The sequence below is a fragment of the Convolutriloba macropyga genome, chromosome 6, assembly GCF_964194025.1.
Source record: "Convolutriloba macropyga chromosome 6, txConMacr16.3, whole genome shotgun sequence".
Lineage (NCBI taxonomy): Eukaryota > Metazoa > Xenacoelomorpha > Acoela > Convolutidae > Convolutriloba > Convolutriloba macropyga.
In genome coordinates, this window is record NC_134473.1 from 18,995,963 (window position 1) to 19,017,614 (window position 21,652).

Here is a 21,652-nt window from a genome sequence, read left to right on the forward strand (position 1 = left end):
AGCTAGAGAGAAACTTTTATGTTTTTTTTACTTATTTCTGTTTTTTTTTTAAATATTTGATCTTTTTTGCCTGCGTTGACCTACATATGCCTTTCTATATCAAGCATATTTTTCTTGCTGTCTGACGTTTTTTGATTGAATTTGATGGTATTTTTGCGTTTATCTTGAAAGTATATAAATTTTGAATGCTGTTTTTTATCTCGGTTTGTGAAACTATGTTTGTCAGTTTTGTCAACTATTTTTTTTCTAAATTTATTCAACAGCTTATTATTTTAATGGCTCCAATGCTTTGTGTTTTTGTGAACAGACATTAACAAGGAGGCTCGGTAATGTGCGACCGTACATAAGGTTCCGACCCCGCTCATCCACAATCTGGCATAATTGTCTACCAAATGTAGAACAGATAGAAAAACTCAAAAATTCAAGTATTTTTCAAAGAAGTTGGTGTATGAACGAAAAGATAGCCTCTAAAGCAAATAACTCACTTCAAAGATATAAAAACTATTCGAAATGAAGTAAAATATCCCAAATAATTACAATTACCAACGCTTCTATAGAAAGAAAATTAAGACCTAACCATATTCAATTTTTTTTGCGGCTAAAAAGAACAACAAAAAGACAAAAACAAAAATTCAATCAGAACTTGACAGAAAACGCTATCAAAGCCGCAAAACCATATTGCGGCCCTCAAAAATATGTTCGATTGTGACTTCTTCAAACACCGATAAGGTAGTTTGTGGCCTTTCTTTAATGAGACTAGGTAATAAGTAGACAATAAGAAAAGAGGGGAAAAGTTAACTAGTACTTTTGTTTTTTTATGGGAACAAAATTACTTCCAAAGTCATGAAAGCCATTAATTACAAAATGAAATAATTAAATTGGCTCGTTTACTTGTCCAAAGGAAGTCTTGAGACCGACCTTTATCCAGAATAAGTCTTGTGTCTTCAAAAAGAGCGTCAAATATGACAAAAATCAAATCAATTTACTTTTCATGACGAATTCTTCAAAAATATTAGATTTTGTGACAGCAATCCCTTTTAACACCTTCCCTTGAAACCAATAATGTCATTTTGACCTGTAATTATCAAGACTAGGTATCAAAAAGACAATAAAAAGAACAAAATTGTGAAGTTAATTTTTTTTATATTTTGGAAAACAATTGTTTTCAAAGTTATGAAAGCCATCAGCTATCTACTAGTATCAGCATATCAGTGCATCTTTTTTTGAAAAGCCTATAAAACTTGTCATTATACAGGAAATTTCGTAAGACTAAAACGACAAAGTAAAAACGACAGTTAAAGACAAAATTAAAAAATTCAATTAAATTCTTCCAGAAAGTGTCCAAGCCGTTGAAATGATAATCTATATTTTTCAGGGCTTCAATATGTTCAATTGTGTCTTATGTCCAATGCCAATAATGTGATATGAGAACTGTCAATATTGTGAAATGTGAAAAAACTAGAAAACATGAAAAATGGGCAAATAGCTAAAAAATAAACAATTCTGAAAGTAGTATCGAAGCCAGAAAACAATGACTTTAGATTTGAAACCGCAATAGAGATTAAATTTTAGATCAGTAGAAAGAAGAAGCATTCTTGCTGTGCTGACAATAATCTACAAGTTGACCAAATTAAGAAAAAAATGAGGAAAAGTTCATTAAAAAATTATTTATTTAAAAATCAATTACTTGAAAAGTCATAACGACCATAAGCTTTCAAGTAAAAAACTAAATGCAATAACTTGGAGCTGCTTAGGAAGCCAATTGGACCTATCACTCCGGAGCTTTGTTTTGATATGTTCTGTTCTTTAATTAATATAAAAAAGATTAATTTTTTTTTAAAAAAGACCGACTGATGACAATCCGATTTATTTTTGGATTGTAATAGTCCAAGGTTGGTGGTAAACTAGCCCTTATAATGCTTTTTGTCCATTAGGAACACCTAATTTTTCGAGTGTTATTGATACAGATAGTTTTTTAGTTAATAATTCAAAAATAAATTCTTGGTTTTTGATAATCAACGAGTAAAGATAGTAAAAAACAACCAAGTTTTAATTACAGAGCACTCTCAACAGAAATTGAAGTAGGAATGGTCCCCTTTTGAGTCTACAAAGATTATATTAGTGTTGTATGGGTTTGTACTTCCGGCAAACTTAATCAAATCGGACTAAAAAAAACTTATTTTGTGCTGTTTTGGATGAAAAAGGCTGAATTTTGAAATATTTAGCCAGAATTTTCGACAAAAAAATAATTATATCAAAATGGTCAACTATACTTTTTTGTTATTTAAAATCAACAACACTATTCTGAAAGAATTTAACAAATATTAGCAAAATTAACAAAAAATTAGGCAAAAATTCCGGAAAATGTGAATAGAAACAACGGTATTCACTCTACTTTTCTCAAAGTTTAAACCTCGATAACTCCCCGTAGAAAACGAAAATAAATAAAATCTTTTTAATTTCATATTTTACGCTGGACGAACTTTCTAATGATACCAGTCTCAACTCTCTACGATGAATATATCGATCGGCGAAAATTGTCTGAACAAAAAAAACCCATTTGAGTATATAGTCCCCCCCCTCAAGAGACAAGACGAACAATGACACCAGGAGACAAGTCGAACAACAAAATCGATTAACAATAACAATTCTTAGTTACGACTAAAACTCAGTATCAAAACTTTTTATAGCAAAGGCAAAATAGCATTGAGAAAACCCGTTAAAAGTCTAAAGAACATCCGATAAAACATCAGATAGAAGTCTCATCTGCGTCAGAAAGAACAACAAGTTTTTTTTTTCTAGATTTGGTTATCAATAAGATAGCCGATGATGGAGGGTAATGTTAAGGTTTTTTCATCTCAACGATAAGTTCTAGTTTGTGATTTGTCTTCCTAATTTGCTAGGCCCTCTTATGCAATTATTTATAAATTCGGCTTTCCTTAATTTATGTATTATGTCTGTTGAAGTATACTGTTTTTCAGTTATTTCTATACTTTTATTCTGTATTTAATTTGAAATGAGCTGCGGCGTTGTCATTATACCCCAAAGGTAAACCTGAATTGGCTCGGTCACATTTGACCGAGTGTGACTCTAAATTGCGTTCTGCTATATTAATACATGGGACGCGCAAGAATTTAAGAATGTTGTTACTTCCAAATGCTAGGCTAGTTATATTAACGTAACCGAATTCCACGAGGACAAACTCAGCCGAAATCATTTCAGATCTACCTATAGGGTGCAATGGTGTTCATCCGAAAGGTGTCAACGAATTGTTGTTTTAATTGGATTTGTGGATTTTATAAATGGAGATTGTGAACTAGAGATGTTTTTTAGGTTTCCTTCAAGCAAACAAATCAAGCACCAAATCAGTATTACGAGGCAGCAATATTCACTGGTCAGCGGCCATCAATCAGCTCAGACATCATATTCAACACGGCCAAGAATTTCGCGGTTTTCTTCAGCGAAAGCCAGGTACATAATCAGTTTCATCGTTTTTCTATTCCGTAGTGCAAGGAATTTCGCCATTTTACTATCAAATGAAGAGCATTTAAATAGTTGAAATTTACGTTAGACCTTTTTTGGGTGAAAATACCATATTTTAATGATTGTTCAACTTATTTTTTCGCACTGATGTTGAAAGTTGTCTAACGACCGTATAATAAATTTAATTTGTTTGACAATTCAATCATATCAAATTTTTAATTACTCTATATGCACGCCTATTTGATTTTGATTTACGCGTTTTTTTTTGATTCGCTAACAATTATTACCATTTTTAGTCTTTAAAAGCAGCTTAACTTTGCTAACAGAATATAATTTTAGTTTTGTGTTGCAAGGTTTGAATTTTCATTTATTGTTAATGTTTAGTTGAGATTATTGGTGTCAACGAAATTCTTGACAAAATTATTCAAGTTTGATGCCTTTTGAAGTTGGAAAGCTATTGTACCAAATTATTTATTTGTTTTAAGCTTTCTAAACTCTTTTCATAGAACTGATGCTATGCTATTTTTTACTATGCGCAATGTGCCTTTTGATCACCTGTTTAATATGTTTAATATAATCAATGGCCAGCTAGCTATAAATGGTAAATTTTTGGTGCAAATTCCGCAGCGATTACTCACACCGCCGCTTCTAAATTTGTACACGGCTGAACTAAAAACAAAGTATGTTAAATCACGATTCTTTCGTTCAGCATTTGCTCAAACATGTGAACGAAGTGGTGATATTCTCAGTGTTCATGCACGGCTAAGAGTTGGAACAATTATTACTGTTTTTGAACTGAAGTTATAAAAGTACGTGAAAACTGAGATTCAAGAGGCACAATTGAAACAAATTTGCTATTCAGTAAAATCTCATTGAGCGAGAAAGTTTAACTGAAAGTTATATGCGATTATGAGCGTCGATTGTTCGTTTTAATTGGGAGCGATGCTTTCGCTTTTGAGATGAAAATCGTGTCTGTGATAAGTAAACCGCGGCTATTAAGTCTTAATTCGTCTTTAGATATTCGAACAATAGGTGAGCCTAAATAAATGCTTGACTCAGCCGAAAATGTTTGTCTATTGTTATGATAGAACATATCACTCTCGCTTTATGGTAGACCAAAAACATCTTAAAACTTACTGAAGAAGTCAATTTTTGTAAAAAAAAACGTTTGGTTGAAAAGACAAGCTGTTTAATAAAACTTTAGATGACTAAAAAGAAGACATTTTATGAAAGTACATTTACAAAAGAATTTGACTCAAGGTTTCGGCTCGTTTGACAGTCGCTTTTACGGTTCCAAAGCATTCAATTGGTTTTACAGCTGAAACCCCCTTGGGTTAGATATAAAGTTTGACCAGCGTGGTGTATTTTGTTTGCTATTTTGTCTGCTCTGCCGAATTTAAGCAAGTTTAAGACGCTGAAGTTGCTTGAATGACTCCTTTTGAAGTTTCTGGTCAACAGAAACTCAAAAGGGTCTCAGTGAACACACATTGCATGATCGTATTAAATGTCATTAAACTATTCCAAGCTGTTTAATTGTTGGTTAAGTCACACTTGACAAAACTATGCAAACGGTCTTTCACAAGCTTCAATTGGCTTGAATGTTTGCTATCCAGCAATTATGATCTGATTAGATCAGGTAGAAAACGTGCTAATAAGCATGTAAGAAAGAGTTCAAAATGAATGATTTGAAAATGCTTCAAGATGTAAGCCTGGACTAATGTTCACAGTGTAAATCCTAGTATCTAAGTCACGATCTTAAGTTTAACCAGAAGTAAATTGGTGATCTAGATTTGAAATACGTTAGGGTGAAGTTGTTTATGTACGGGATTAGAATTACTCCAGAATAAATTTTAAGTGTGATTGTGCAAAGTATTAAGACGATGAGTCAAACTGTGTAGATCTTGCACAAAACAAAACTTGTTTTGCGTTTCATGTTTAAGCGTGAAGATTCATCCAAGTCCTCTAAATTTTGAGGAGAATGATAGATCAGACCAATGGGACCGCTGAGTAAATTTGTTGTGGTAAGGCAATATTATCTATGCCTACTCGCGGACTTCGGAATTCGTGGTTTTCACTCACCATCATGAAACAAGAACAACTAAGTTTCACGCGGTTGTCTCGTAATACAAAAGGATACATTGTTCAACAAAATTTGTCGCATTTATTTGAGCCATTGAGGCCTTTTTACCGGAACTGTATCTCATATTCAGTATTAATTATTTTCGCGGATGACATTTGCGTGATCTTATTGCTATTTTTATATTGAATTAAATGGTAATTAGTCAAATTTCAAGATAAAGATATGCTTTCGCCGAAGCCACATAAAAATGCAGGGATTTTTTTTAAAATACGTGCAAAGATGAAATATTTTTTCTCAAGACAAATTTAGATTACAGGTCTTTCCACTGTTTTTTAATTGCTCTGGAACGAAATTTCTGCAGTCGTAATTGTTGCAGTCGTGATTAGTTTTTATGCACTTGATGGTTTTGACTTTTCGAGTGACTTTTATCACGCGTGAGCTCTTGATTTTTGTGTGATTTTAAATGCTCTCTCATTGATAATTAGAAGCAGAAGCAGAGAGAATTATAAACAGATTATAAGCTCAAGTAGCCATAGTTTACTACTAGAAGTAAAACAAAAAAACGCACGGAAATTGATTTCTCTCTTTTTATAAATCAAACCGTACTCGTTTCCTATTGCCCCGCTACTACCATACCCGGCCGAACCAATGTGCAATATGATCGAGCAAGTTGTTCACGAGCAATGTGCGCGACATCAGTCGGTTTTTTTTCCTATCAATGTTCTATTTGTGTTGAAACTCGCAGTTTTTTTCGACGCGCTGTTACCAGCTTGTTTTTTGCCAGTTTTTAATGTCGTCGTGGACATAGTTTTGTTACAATATGTACCGGTAAGTTGTTTCGATTTGTTGGGTTAATTGGGATGATATGGAAAGACCTAGGCATCAAATGCAGGAGGCTTTTTTGTTGGCGTACTTTTTAAAAGCTATATTGTTCTAAGTTCGTCTGAAATTTCTCGTAAATATCCTTGAATGAGTGCAAATCGACAAAGTTATTTTGCAAATCAAAATTGCACTCTGTTGCTCCTGTAATCTAATAATGTGCCGGTTTTTATTAGCGTGATTTAAAACGACTTCTTGTTAATCTGTCTGTCCCGATAGACGTGTTAGACACAGTCGCCTGGCTTGGAATAAGGGGACGCCAAACGAGCACAATTTATCTTGTATTTATGGTTTTGCAGGGGGCGGAGATTTGACTAAAGTGACTTTTTTACTGTCAAAGGGGCTTGACTTAAGCAACGCAAACTGAATCATCATATTTGTATCATTCCAGATAATAAGGGGGAATAAACAGATAAACGTATCATTCTCTCCCCCTTCTTTTTTTAGAGCAGGAACAATTTTAGCTGACATTTTACGCACTTTTAGAACATACATATATATTGCTACTTGAAAAAATGCTTTTACGTATAGACGTAACGACGTCAATAAATGCTTACACTTGAATTCCCTGTTTTCCATTCAACTATATGAAAAAATCTGTCCATTTGTGCCATATTTGTTTGATCGCTTTAATGACAGATTGACAAAAATGTCATGTTTGTTTAGTACGGACGTAGTTCAATATGAAACGTGTGTCTGTAAAATTTTATGAAAGCATTTCGTTTGTTTTAACAATTTGCTAATCCTTCCTTTGTTTATTTAAGCTAATTTTTTCATTTGTGTTGAATTCCTTTTTAGTGTAAAAATATCACACCGGTGTTTTAATGATACACACGAGCGTATTTTTCATTAGTTTTAGTGTTTTGCTAAAATTTGTCTGAAAAATGTCGGGCCATAATTTCAGCAGCAGTTTTTGCAGATTTTTTATTCTCTTGAAGTATGTTCAATTTGTGAAAGCTTCAATTTGCGCCATGCTTGTCGAATAAATGTTCAAAAATGAAAGACTGCTATGATGAAAACAGTTTTGTGATTTTGGTTCAAAATGGAAATTTTTCATGTTTGTTTTGATGTTCAAAGCGGTTCGAAGTTGATTGTGTTTCGCTTTTGCGGGACTGCGATGGCTTAAGGGGAAGACATTTAGTCTGAGGATTTTAAACTAGAGAAAGAACGCTGTCCAAATAATCCCATTTTGCTGCTTTGTGAAGGGAAACAAAAGAGGCAATAACAAAAATTTGCACAGATTGTAAATAACAGGAGCCTTTAGTGATAAACAAAAACGACAAGAGCTACACACGTGTGCACCTGGTAGCTACACGCTTTATACTTTTAATTATTGTTCGAAGTGATTATATTTGATGTGAAAATATGGATAGCGTGAGATAAAAGGATGACTGAATGCTCTGTTTCAATGCGCATTTGAACTTCAAACGGAATCGCGCAATTTGTTTGTGTTCAAAGGACATTTTGTTTGAAAAGACACAAACTGGAGCTGCGACGCGTTTGGATATCCATTGAAATTAATTTTTAACAATTTTCATCCGTTCTCTGTTTCAATTCTTCGAAAAATTTTATTTAATAATTTAAGCTGACGGCCTTTAGCCTGTATTTTATCTACCGTTAACATCTGCAAGACCGCTCAAAAGAGTTTTAATTGGAAGTTTTGAGTTTGTGTGGCGAATTTATGTTGTGAGCTTTTTGGGGAGGAAAAATTACGAAATCAGCTTTGTTTTTTATAATTAAAAAATTATGATTTAAATGATTAAAATCGAGTTCACTTTTTTTTATCGAATTGAAGGGCATTTGATAGCCCTGGTTAAAACACGATAAATGAATACATAATGAGTTGGGGAAGTTGTAAATGGATTTACTCTGCGTGTGTTTGCTGGTTTTGAATTTGTTGGAAGTGAAGTTGCAGTTAATTGCAGAAAGGCTTTTAGGAAACCCACTCGAAATACAATTTTGATCAAAGGGACATTTTGAGACATATCCGATTCCTTTTAAATCTCCCGTCAGAAGCTCAGCATGTTTGTCAAAAGCAGTGTTGAGTATTTAAATCCACGGCTGTATCCTGAGGTTGACTTGAATGGTCATTTTAATCAAGTAAATGGGAGATGAAGAAAAAGAGCACTTTTCATTAGTAATGGTTGCTCAGGAGAAGGGTGAACAATTAGGATGTATAGGGTTTTAATACATGTAACTAAGCAATGCAGTTCTTTAATGACCGTTTTTGGACGTAAAGTTTGTACACTTTTTCAGAGAACGCTAACAAGACTTTTTTAATCTTCATGGTGTAATTTAGTAATTATTTTGACATAGTAATGCTTTGCTATATTGGCATAAGATTTATGGTTTTAGTGTTCATGTTTGAATATATGACGCCAGAAGAATTTATATGGTGCAAAACTGATATTTGGCAAGCTTATGAAGATTTAAAAAGGTTTTCCGTTTACAGAGGCGACAAATCATATGACAATCATTTAAATTTGTTTTCCATACCGGACTGTAAAAGTTGCGCACATAAAAACTTCAAAGCCAGCTTTCTAAATTTTTGTAGCTTTTGGAGGTGCACTTCACCATTGTATAATGTTTCTTGTAATTGCAAAAGTTGGTTTTGATTTGTCGATTGCGTCATGATACTTCCTTCTAATTCCTTCTTGCAATTCCTTCTAAAAAAGAATCTGAAAAAAAGAAAACAGCAACAGATGCAGTACGGCATTGCAAAATAAATAACTCCATTTCGCTGTGAAAATTATTGCTAACATTTTTCTCTGGTAAACTTGCAAAGAGGTCTGATTTATGATTATTTGACGTTGAATTTGAAATTTACAAATTTCATGGTGTTCAAAAAGCCATCTTTCATTTTTATTCCTCTAAATCTTTTGACGTAAAATATATTGACGTAAAAGGATAAGAAATAATACCCATTACTTGTAATTTTCAATTCATTTGAAATTGAATAGAAATGCTTTGACACTGACTGAGTGAATTTCGCATTTTAATGTGTAAAGGGCCGCATTTAATTGTTAAGATAAAAAAACAATTTGCCGGATTTAATTCAAATTGAGCTTTCCTCTGATCTCTTATAAACTGTAGTGTGGCAATGAGCTCGCAATATTAAAGAAATCATTTTTTTCAATAATAAGCTTTTGATGATCTTGTAGACATGATTGACGCATTGGTAATGCAAAAAAATGTGGATTCATTTGCATATTCTTGAAATACTTAGGAAAGACAACGAAATAATTTTACCTCGGAATTGTCATTCACGTATTCAAACTACAGGTTACATTTGAAAAAAATCCACACGCTAGCCCCATTTTTTGTTCGGACAATTTTTGAAGGAATCCCAGACTGGAATAAATGGTATCATTTTGAAGCTGTGCCAATAATTCCACCGCAGAAAGATTTGTTCGAAAATCGTTATTAATGACTGTTGAATAATATTTGAAGAAATTCAGAAAAATTCCTGTATTTTTGGATATTGCTTAGTCGAACTGCAACACTGGGCGAGCATCGACAAAATTTTTTTGCTTTCGTTTACTGTGTCTCAATCTTGTGAATGCAGTATGCCAGAATAAACTTCCTGAGATTTTGTTTTTTTAATTGTGTCTTGTTATTTTCAATTTTATTTAACCATTAGTTTTTTGTCATTTTTATACAACTTTCAATTTGTTTCCTTTCAAGAACAACTACTGTTGGAAGACTTCTGAGAGATGGAAAACCGTTTTTCTTAATTTATAAGTTGAGCTTTATGAATAAATGTTTGACACATTGCAAAACTTAACATTTGGGTTATTTTTGTCCTTATGTGTGGTTTTTTGTCCTAACATGTAGTTTTGTGCATATTTGTGCAATTGGATTTTTTTCTCAGTTGGAGCTTGTTTGTGCGCTGATAGTTATGAAGCTCTTACTAGCTGCATGTGCTTTTGAAGATTTTTCACATCAAATGTTTCTTAGATGGCATGGGAAGCGTCAGTGACGATGTAGTCGTCTTGTTGCTTTTGCGCAGATAGATTGAGGATTTTTGCCCAGATAAAAAGTGTTTCAATTTGAATAATAATGTTGGTGAAGAAATGCAGTCGTATCGACTGTATTTTTTCACAAACATTATTATTCAAATTTACTGAGCTGGACTACCGAATGCTTAATACTGTTGCGTTCTTTGTTTCGCTATTGGGTGTTTTTATAGAATCTGAGATGTAATTATTTTATGAAGTAACTGTGCGTTATCGTCTGCTATTTTTGGGAATGAATTTAGAAAATTTAACCCACTCAGAAAATGATTTGTTCTGTGAAATCAGAAAATGATGTTCTGTGAAAGTTTGATTTTTGTACCGGAGATAGTTTTTTGAACTCTCATTGAAACAATTAACTTTTTATTGCAATACAAGAAAAATCATCTTGAAAACTGTTAAAATTAGCGAGGTGTGCTTAAATGGAAAATAGACCGGATGAAATGATGGAGAAGATCCAACACAATCCAGTATAGATTTTTATTTGAGGAGTTTGTCAATTTTATAGCTGTAGCTGAGCGGAGCTATATTGCGGTATTTTTTGTTTTGGCGTCTGACGCTTTTTTGTTTTACATCTGTTCTAGAACATTCTGTCAGTTCACCTTTCCAGTCACTTTTTCATTCTTGATTCTTGCTTTTTGCGTGACCTAAATTGCGTGCGTTGATAAATTTTCTGTTCCAAAAGTAAAATCTGATGTAAGATCAGTAGAATAGGGTACTGGTAGCCGAGTGGTTAATGCTTCTGATTCCTGCGCCGGGTATTGGGTTTCAAATCTCTCCGTTGTCCATACTTTTTGCACCCAAAAATGTCCTCAGTGATTGAATTAGAGTTTTAACAGTTAAATGCCGGAATAAATGCGAAATAGACTTGCGTGCAAAAAAATAGAAATAGATAGAAAAATAGATAAAGAAATACAGAAAGTAGTTAAAAAATAGATAGAAATACAGAAAGAAGTTCAAAAAAAAGGTTACCGCGGCCGCCCAAAAAACTTGGGCGGCCGCGGTAACTTTTTTTGAACTCTTCTCTCTATCTCTGTGTTTTGCACGCAAGTCTATTTCGCATTTGTTCCGGCAGTCTGGCACCTATGTTTTATCCTTCGGAATATTTACATGTTTTCAATTTCCCTCTTTTGTCCGAAACTGGTGGATAAATAGTTGTAGTCTGCTACAGCTTGTTGAGAATACAAACGTTTCGTGCAATAACTTGACCAATGTACTAATTTGATTCATTTTATGCTCTCTAACAAGAATGTGGGAATCTTCTGTGCACAAATCGAATCATGTGAGACGTCTTCTCAATCTAATTTCAAAAGCAGAATTGTTTTTGAGAATTTTGTTGCATCGGTTAAACCGTTACTGATGCGTAAAATATGTATCAGTCGTTCGTTTATTGCGAGCTGAACATGATCAATTCTTTTTAATAAACTCTTGTTGAAATACCAACTGTTGCATAACTTACCGATGAAATAATTGTTAGCGCCCGATAAATAGTACAGTAATCTGAAACAGTGGAGAGATTCTGCTTAAAAATCTGAAACAGTGGAGAAATTCTGCTTCGGTATCAGAGTATATTTCTCCGCCACTTTTCTCGCCACTTTTTCCATATTTAGAGTGACGGAAAAAGATCTTATCAGTTGAAAAGTCTTATCAGTTGCTGTTTGGCGTAAATTATGTAACTGTTGTAGTCGCAACGAGAGTTGATGAAAGACATTACCACACTGTTGTTATCCCCCTCTCGAAGTTATTCAACAAATAGATTTCTCGGATTTTGATAAGTTTTCGATAGCGATAACAACCGTGTTGACGGAAGGAATTTATTAGGAACTACATGCCATCAAATTATTGCATTGCATTAGCGATCAGTTATTGTCATTTTCTGGTTATTATGCATTCTCTTACAGGGGTATAAATTCTTGATGTGGAGCGTAAGATTTTTAAAATTTTTAGGCCTTTCATGGCTCTTGCTCTGCCTGAGAAACTTAATTTTTTAAGCTATCCTGCTGAGGTTATTAATTTAGTTGTGAATTAACTGGAGTGGGAAACACTTCTTATAGTCAGACAGTATGTATTTTTTGAAAGCTTTGAAGGATGTGTTCTCATTAAAGTAAATAGCGATGGTGCAGCGTAAACAAAGTATTAGCACAGCTCGCCCCCGTGGCGTCTGCGTTATCGCGAAACGCTTCAGCGCTCTCTCTCTCTCTCTCTCTCTCTCTCTTCCTCAATCTCTCCAACTATTCTTTCTCACTATGGTAATGTTTTGCGTGCACTAGAGAGCGGCAGAGATAAAGGGGGTTAGTGATAAGGAGGTGTTTCAAGCAGTCTTGAATGCCTCTCAATTTGAAAGAGATAAATGGGATTTGAATTTACGCCATTCAATTGCTCCGATTGTTCTCCTATTTGAGACCACGCTATTGCCATATTTCACACGTCCCGCGGGAACCTCTATTTCTATCTTCCTTTTTTCCACCTCTTCCTGATGGGGGGGCAGGAGGGGAGGCTAGCTGTATCAGAGGGGAGGGTGTTAGAGAGCGTAGGGCCACAATGTAGTGGTGTTAGGGGTGGGCTCTAATTTTATTTATAGCACCCGTTTCCTTTTTCTGGCATTGGGAGGGGATGGCAAAAGAAGAAAGAGGGAAAAAGTGGTAACGCTGGTTGAGTTGAGCCAGAGCTCAGTGGTAAAGGCGCAATAGAGCTTGAGGAAGAAATGGTGGATGATGGTAAGGAAATGGTGCCACACTTAGCAATCTGGCTTTGTTTTTGTTTTAATGCTTGTTGCCATTATTTTATCGTGCCCCTGTGTCATCCATCCGCGGATGGAAGTTCAGTTCCAGATTTGCCGCTGCCACGTTTGGTGCCTTTTCATCCCTTGTTTTATATTTGAAGTGCTCTCTTCAGTTTACCATCTGGATATACTTATAATAGCAGAAAACGCGCACAAAGGCGTCTAGCTGACTTGAAGTTGTAGTTTTTTGAACAGCATGGGATTAAACAAGCTATTCGTATTTATTATTACATTGAAAACTGCTGTTTTTTTTAATTGTATTAAAAGAAGAAATATGTGACAAGGTAAAAAAAGTAAATTCTATTTTCTTGGATTTCGAACATATGAACGCTGCTTTTTGAATTGTGGCCAGAAGAAAGCGGTAAAAACGAGGAAATGCTATGAAATACAGCGCCTGTTTACGGAATGCTTCCCTTCATTAAATTCTAACTGGATGCCCCCTCCTCCCCCCTCCCCCCCCCCCAGAGTTACAGAAAAATTTATACACCCACCGTCACCTTTGTGTGACATGTGTTCCTTGCTGGCCTCCCTATTTTGTTTCAAGTGGCAATAAGTGTGACCAGAGATGCCCAAACAAGAAGGGAACAAAGAACGCCCGCTTAATCTCTCCTTCTGCAGCTATCACCATTACAAGCTATAAGTTGTTTTTTTCCAGCATTTGAGGCGTATAGTAACCTTCTCTTGTTTTCCATATGTATGCTCCGAAATTACAAAAGTTTTTTTTTACTTATAATAGATGATGTGAGCTAGCGCGTTTTTTAAGGCACTGCATGTTATTGAAACTTTGAATATCTTCAGTCATAGAAAATGCATAAGTTTATTAATAGCCGCACAGCGATAGCTGGGGCTATTATTGGCCTTCTCTTGGTTTTTTTTACAATTCAAAGAATTTGAATTGTAAAAAAATCCAAGAGAAGGCCAATAATAGCCCCAGCTATCGCTCTGCGGCTATTAATAAACTTATGCATTTTCTATGACTGAAGATATTCAAAGTTTCAATAACATGCAGTGCCTTAGAAAACGCGCTAGCTCACATCATCTATTATAAGTAAAAAAAACGTCTTTATTTTAAGATCTGTTCACACATTTTCATGATTTTTGAAGTCAAATTGGAGTAGTGATTTTGGTCACGCCGAAACAGAAAGTGGAGCGAAAAAGCGAGTGGTTTTGCGGCGTGAAATTTTTCGCTCTAATTTTAAATTAGAGCGAGAATACGGAGTTTGAACAAAAATTCGCTTTATCGGTAGTGGTTTTTTGTTCACATGCGGCAATTTCACTTTGATTTTTACTGTTTTTTCGATTTTTTGGATCGGATTTTTTTCTAAATGGTTTTTCCAATCCATTCATAGTCTGTTCTAGGTCTTGTTTTCTGTTTAGTCAATGAAAATTCTTTGAATTGTACGTCAGGACTTGTCCTGCTATGTTTTTTTTTATTTCGCCATGATTTTTGTTACGACCATATGACGTCACTGCCACTTTTTGTTCATTCGTGCATGCAATTTCAACTGAATTGCATGTGTGACGTCATTTTTCGCTCTTAGTGGAGCGAGTTTTTTTTTGTTCATGCGCGTGATTAAATTTTTGGTCACACTTGACTTACCTCACTCTCAAAAATGACTTCCTCAATTTGAAATTGACTTTTATTTACTTTAATTCAAATAGATAAGGTCAAATGGGTGTGTGTCACTCTAAATGAAGGTTATTTGAGATCAGCTAATAGAGGCAGCAATAACTTATACAGATTTTTAATCAAAATGTAACAGATCAGCCTTCAATGAAAAGACGAATTTTTTTGGTCTCTTTTTTACTGTTTTTTTTAGACTGCCGATCTACGAATCTATTGCGGCTATTTTCTGGCAATCTGCCAGCTATGTTTTGCTAATTCTTGAACAAAACGTTGTAGGAAAAATGTATCGGAACAGCGCATTGGGGAGTAGTTTTTCCTAAATCTTAGTGTAGATAATTGAACTTTGGTTGCGTAAATGGAGTTACTATAAATATCGATTTAAAGTAATATTTATTTATTCTAATAAGACATGGCTGTCATAAACAGTTTATTAGCCACGTTCGATTCTACTGGAGCTCAAAGTGGAGCCACAAAATTTCAACATTTGAGTTTCAAAATTCTTGAGGTCAAGTAATAAAATTTGCTACAGAGTAATCTATTGTGCTTTTGTATGCCTAGAAAAAGTGAGTCGTCAGCAGAGATAATTGTACAGCCTCTTGTGATGTAGACTTGTAAAGACGGGAATCGGCAGGTGCTTTTGAGGGATAATATCGCCTCTATTTTTACACTTATTTCAGCTCTGCTCAGCAATCTCATTCCACAACATTCCAGGTAGCTCAGTTGAGTAACGGAAAGTTGGGCTTTAAAAATTTATGCGTTGTTTGTTAGTAGTAGACATTTTGCCAACGCTTTTGTGTGTACTCGGACGTGCTTAAAGGAGGCATCGCGTTTAAACTTGAAGAGCTTTGAGTACTTTTTTCAATGGGATGCGTATTTGTTTTTGTTGATAAATTTTTAATGAAGAGAATAGCGGCTGTTGTTTGTTGTGGTAGTGGGCGTAAACTATTGACTAACAGTGCTGAAAACTATCTGTTTGCCAGTGATAGAAATGGTCTCATAGATAGTCGAAGAATTACAAAAACTTTACAATACTTTTCAAGTGGTTGTGTAATTTAACGTGCCAGGGTTGTCAATAGTAGTGCTAATGTGACTCATGAATGTATTGGCTTGAATGGGGCTCGATTGATTGTTTCCACTATTTTAAAATGCAACAGATGTTCGTGATGACGCATTCCAGTTGATTAAATTTTTCCATCTTTTAGGTCAAATTTGTAAATAGCGACAAACGGACCAATTTTTGCTCGATGTTTTGTAGGTCTGAATTTCAAATCTGTCTTTTTCAAGGAGTGTTTCTGATCAATTTGATCTTTTGGTCTGATCGATAATGTAATTAGTTTCAATTAGTCTTTTTGTGTTTTGTCCTATTGCTCTCAAACAGAAATTTGACTGAATGTAACCTGCTAAATTTATTTGCGTTTGTTTGCACAAATTGTGGTGTAACAATTGTATCAAAGGATAGCGCAATTTATTTTGCTTTCAAATGAAGTTTGTGGCAATTATATTAGTCCAGTTGGGTTTTATGCCATTTTTTGCACTACAAACTGTTCGTCTAGTTTTTTTGTCTGACCCTTTGACTTTTTGTCCTCAAACAGGGGATAATTAGGTAAAGCCCGGTGGCCATTAAGATCATTTAGAGCTCGCTAATCTCTAAATATGCGATTCATCGAAAAGAGAAATTCATTGTCTGAAAGGCAGTTCTAATAGTTTGACCACCACACACCTCCTCCAGATCATTCCACCCGTCCCTCGCCCCCACTCGCGCTCACCAAGAACCCACCCCTCCCTCATTATCAACCCACTCCCCCTCAATTAAGCTAAAACTAGATTCTAAGCCGCAGCTAGCTAATGACGAAGCAAAGGGCTCGCTATTCCTTTGGGTGTTAATTGGGTGTTGAGAAAATTTTTTATTGATTCCAATCAAAGTTCCTCATGATAAAAAATGTCTGTCCCCGAAAAATAATCGGGCTCATAGAAGTGTAGTTCGGACGTAGGAGCACTACAAAAGTCGATTTTTATGATTTTTTGACGCTTGGGGGCACAAGAGCCCTTTTTTTCAAAGCGTTTAATACTAACCAAATTGAGCTATTGGTATTCTATAAACCCCAGTCGTTCATACAAGTACTTACAAATGAAGGCGAGTTAATAAAAGAGTGGAGAAATTTCAACTTTTTTACTAGCTTGAAATCAAATCTTTTTTAAACTAACTTTTTGATTGCCAAAAAACGCTTCGAAAAAGATGTTTTTGAGGCCAAGAATGTAAAGTTCAGGCCGAATAAACTTTGGTTCCGGTTTCTCCCCAAGAGAAAAAAATATTCAAGAATTTTTTTGTAACTTGTAATTTATACAAGGGGTAAACTATTGATGCAGGATAAAGTTGGGACTGGCGAGGGGGCTTTTTCCGCGCAAGACAGACACAGTTAGATGTAACCACTGGTGATACTTCCTCTCTACCTCTGGTAGATGAGTCGGAATTGCTCGTCTAGTTTTTATCCGTTTTTTAAACCCAAAAATGATTTTTAATTAGTTTGTTGTGCAAATTGCACAACTTTATCAGCAGAACTTAGATTCTCGAGCGCGAATAACATGAGTGGTCAATACCTGACCCAGTTTATACACCTGCCGAGCTAGAAAACTCCGGACGTCTAGGTTCTCTAAGTCTGTTTGTGGCTCTGTTAAACCTTATTAGGCTAATTGAGCGGTGCACCGAAGCTGCTGAGGAAGCAGAACTTCATGAGGTGATTTTGAGTATATCTAATAGTGATTGATAATGAAAATGATATATGAACTTGTTTTTCTGGTCACCCCTCCACTAGCTTCATTTTTAGTTTTTGTTTTTTTTTTACATTTTCGTTGTTTTATTATCCAAGTTTCCCTTTCCTTGCCTTGTCCGGTTTTTATTTGTGAAGCTGGTTCCATTGAAGTCTTCTATTTTGGGAGAAAATTTCTGACAATTGTAACAGTTAATAGGGCCTACAGGACTTTCTCGTAAATCTTGTGTTAGCTTTCTTGATAACAGTCCTGTCCTTGATATATTCAGAAGGTAGTTGCTTGGGTGATGAGAAGATATAGCAGCAGTAGCGCTCCAAGTCAAATATATGCGCTCTAAGTCAATTGGAGTCTGGGCCTGAATTCGAAATGAGCATCTTTTGTAAGTGAGGCGGTTCCAAGAAAAGTCGCGCTCATTAAAATTTCAGAAACCAGGTTACGTCTGGGGAAATTAAATCAGGCCCAAATCAATAGAAGCCCTATTAGGCATGCGTGATATCATAAAAGGAACCGTAAACCAGGCAATATTCGCACGAACTCAACCGGATTTTCCTGCCTTAGTTAGAACTGTAATAATCCTTATAAACTGTTTCCTTTCACTACACGTGAGCTGGGCTTGAGCTGACAATTCCATCGCTTTTTTTGTTTATTTGGTGGTGGGTTGGTGCGTTTTGTGTATCATCTTATTAAAAATTCAACCCCGCTTGTTTTCCCTCTATTTTCTGCTCTGACCGGACAAACAAAATAATAGGACGCATTTTCAGATAGAGGTGAATTGAAGGTTCTCTTTGAACAAATCTAATCTAATCTTGCGCTGTTCATCAAATTTGCACTATATTATTGCATATTATATGCAGGTAAATAAACGAGCATTGCGGTTTTTCTTTTTATTAATCCTTGATTTCCTCATCTTTGAGGTCCATAATTTTGCTTGGCTTTGCGGGGGGTTCTGCGCGGCTGAACATAAATTTGATTTATGCAATTTTAGCATTTGATTTCATTTTATGGATTAGCTTTGTTGTATTCTAATGACGTAATCATTTCATGCTTTTATAAGGTTAATAAAAGGCTTTACGAGTGATTGTAAATTATGGTCAGAAGGAGATCAGACTATGGTGCATTTGTATTTTGATGGAATTCGGTTGCTTTAGGTGTCTGCCTAATTCTATCACCCAATGTCGCCCTGTGTTATGCAGCCCTCAAGTATTTTACTGTCATGTTGCCCAAATAGCAGCCACTAAGCTTCAAATCAATTTCTCTCGCAAATGAATGTAAATGTACTTTCAAGGCTTGCATCATGAAGCAGTAATTTAATTTGTCCAATAAGTTTTAAAGTTATCAAGTTTTGTCACGAGTTTGGCTTGAAATGTTGAAATGTATCGTAATTTTTGGCTCAAAGCTATTTTAAGTCTTCTTTGTTTTTTGTATTTGGGCCTCAAGTTCTTTGTTGCGACCTTGACACCTTATATCTGACTTATGCTATTTTGCGACTAAGTTGTTGAAAAATATACCGAACGGCAAAAGTAAGTTAGCACCCGCTATTTGTACGAGGCAATATTACACTAACTTAAAATCAAATTTCAAATAATTTTTACACCATACCCTACACTAGTCTTCTCTTCTACCTATGAAACTCAGATGAAACACAACGTTCACTCACCAGAAATCCCAATATAAAGTTCATGAAAAACAATAAAAAAGCTGTCATTCACAATAAAAAGCTGTCACAAAAGCTGATTTTTTTTCAGGTTTTTCAACTATGGCTAAGTTTGCAATTGCGTTAAACTCTAGAGAGGGAAAAGGGATGTGCCAACTTCCTTTTTACTGTGAAACTTGAACGTTGTGTTTCATCTGAATTTCATAGGTAGACGAGAAGACTAGTGTAGGGGATCATGGTGTAAACTTTCTTGAATTTGTGATTTTGAGTAATGTTGCCCAAAAAATTGAATTGTTACTTCGTGACTATATGGGGTGCTAACTTACTTTTGTTCAGTGTACATTAGTCTCAATCAGATTGACATCGCAGCATTTTGTAGAAATTTTTGCGACACATGTCTATTAAGAAATTGAAGCTAATTTCTGCAATCTGTCAGCTATTTTATTTCATTTCTTTGCTGTAACTTATTTATTTTAATTGATTTCTCATTATATCCTTTTGTAATTGCTTGAATTTTTCAAGTATACGTTTTGCTTCTACCGTTAGTAATACCCCAAATTATTGTTTTTGTGATTATTTATGCTCAAATTGATAAGGTGTTAGAATGTTTGCGCATTTGTTTCACAAATTTCAGTTTTTGTTTGGAAATGTGAGCTTTCGAGATTGAGATGAAACTTTTCTTGACTTAAATTTTGACACACTGTGAAATGTTAGCTTCTCTCTGCAATGTTTTCTAATCCGTCTATTTTTATTTATTTTCTGTGTGGTAAATTGGTTTGACTTTTCGTTTCACTTTTTTATTGTTGTTTTTATGTCGCTCCTACGAAAAATCTGTTTGGGAATCACTTGAAGATTTTTTTGCTCCGAATCAAAGATTTTAGCAATGTTTGAGTTTTGATGGTTTTTTCATACGCTGTCGTGTGACTGCTTTCTTTCGTCAGATGAACTTGATAGAGACAGTGTAAGTTGATGCTCAAATTTTAGACGAAAGCGTCTTGATTGCATTGATTTCAACTAAATTTTTTTAGAAAAGTATTTATTTCTGAATTTTGAATTTCCTTGTCTGTTTGGCTTTTAAGGATCAATTACGGTTTCTATTAATTGTTTTTTTTTCATATGTAGCAGATGCATATGAATAATTAGGAGCAAAATTTGCAATAGCTAATTTATAGTTTTAGAGCAGTTGCTCCGACGTTGGTCGGCTATGTTTAGTTGATCCTGTGTAACAATTTTTTTCCGTCCGTTTTTTGACTCCAATGAATAAGTCTTCGCTCAAATCGTAAATATTTCATCTAGTAGATCTTCAAATAATTTGAATAATTTTAAAAATTTGAGTGCAAAAATTGTTCAGAAGCTTTCAGAAGTTATAGGTACGTAAATTTGGATGTAAATTCGTTGATGCGTTAAATATCGTAGAAAAAAAGATTTAATGGTCCCGTTTGCCCTGGAGGAAATTCTCCCTGTGAGATAGCTGATACAGAGAGCCCTAATGCACTTAGCGCCCCTCCTTTCATTCCCTGTGACCATTCACCCTTGTACCCTTATCATCCTCACTAATACTGCTAACTAAATAACTAACAAAACCCCTAACCGGTACATGTATTGTTAACAGTTATAATGTGGACTGCTTTGTTAGTGACTAAGGGGACTGTTTTATCGCAATTCCAGCCTTTCCTTTCTCGCTCGGTATCCAGTTTTCAATTAGGAGCTGGTATGCCTGCTGGATATTGAAAATGTTATTCAAGTCTGAATTTGCTGGTATGATGAATTTTTTCCAACTAATGATCTTAGTCATTATCGAAAGAAGCCAAAAATGCAGATGCGAGAAAGTGGACTACCAACCTTTTTTTTTCTAAAGGGAATCCTTCAACCGAGATTAGTAAAGTTTTAAAGACTTAATTTCTATATTTTATTTTGACAATTCACATTTTGTGGTGAACTGTTTTCCTTCAGTTTATATTTTTTCAAATATTGTTTGATGATCAAATTGGTTCATTTTTTATCATCAAGAAAAATCTAGCTTTATGTAAGCCAACATGTGCAGTTTAGTCGTGTGATCGTTGATTTATGGGCGCGTAGTGTCTAAGAAGGAGTTGGGATTGTGAAAAGATGAAAGGCTGGTTGTGACGGGTGAAGAACCTAGAGCTGTAAAAGGGAGGAATTCATTCTCTGTTTGTGACGTCGTAAAATTGTTTTACAGTTCTTTTTTATGAAGACATATAATGCAATACTAATTATAGATGCTTTCTACACGTTTCCCCCTTTCGTTATGAGTCATTGGGCTGTTAAATAATGGCAAATGGAATCAATTTGAGGAAATTTTTATTCAATTACCCGTAAAACTGATCGAACTTATCAAAAAGAA

General features: G+C 34.8%; 1 protein-coding gene across 5 annotated transcripts in view; it reads left to right on the top strand.

Annotated features, from left to right (window-relative positions):
• The window catches only part of LOC142341546 (plexin-A4-like), an 83,146-nt gene that overhangs the window by 3,628 nt on the left and 57,866 nt on the right, over positions 1–21,652 (top strand). For all 5 annotated transcript variants that reach the window (XM_075392567.1, XM_075392562.1, XM_075392564.1 and 2 more), the window contains exon 2: positions 3,334–3,471. In XM_075392567.1, coding sequence (XP_075248682.1) covers positions 3,334–3,471 — 138 coding nt within the window. The remainder of the gene's footprint in view (positions 1–3,333; positions 3,472–21,652) is intronic.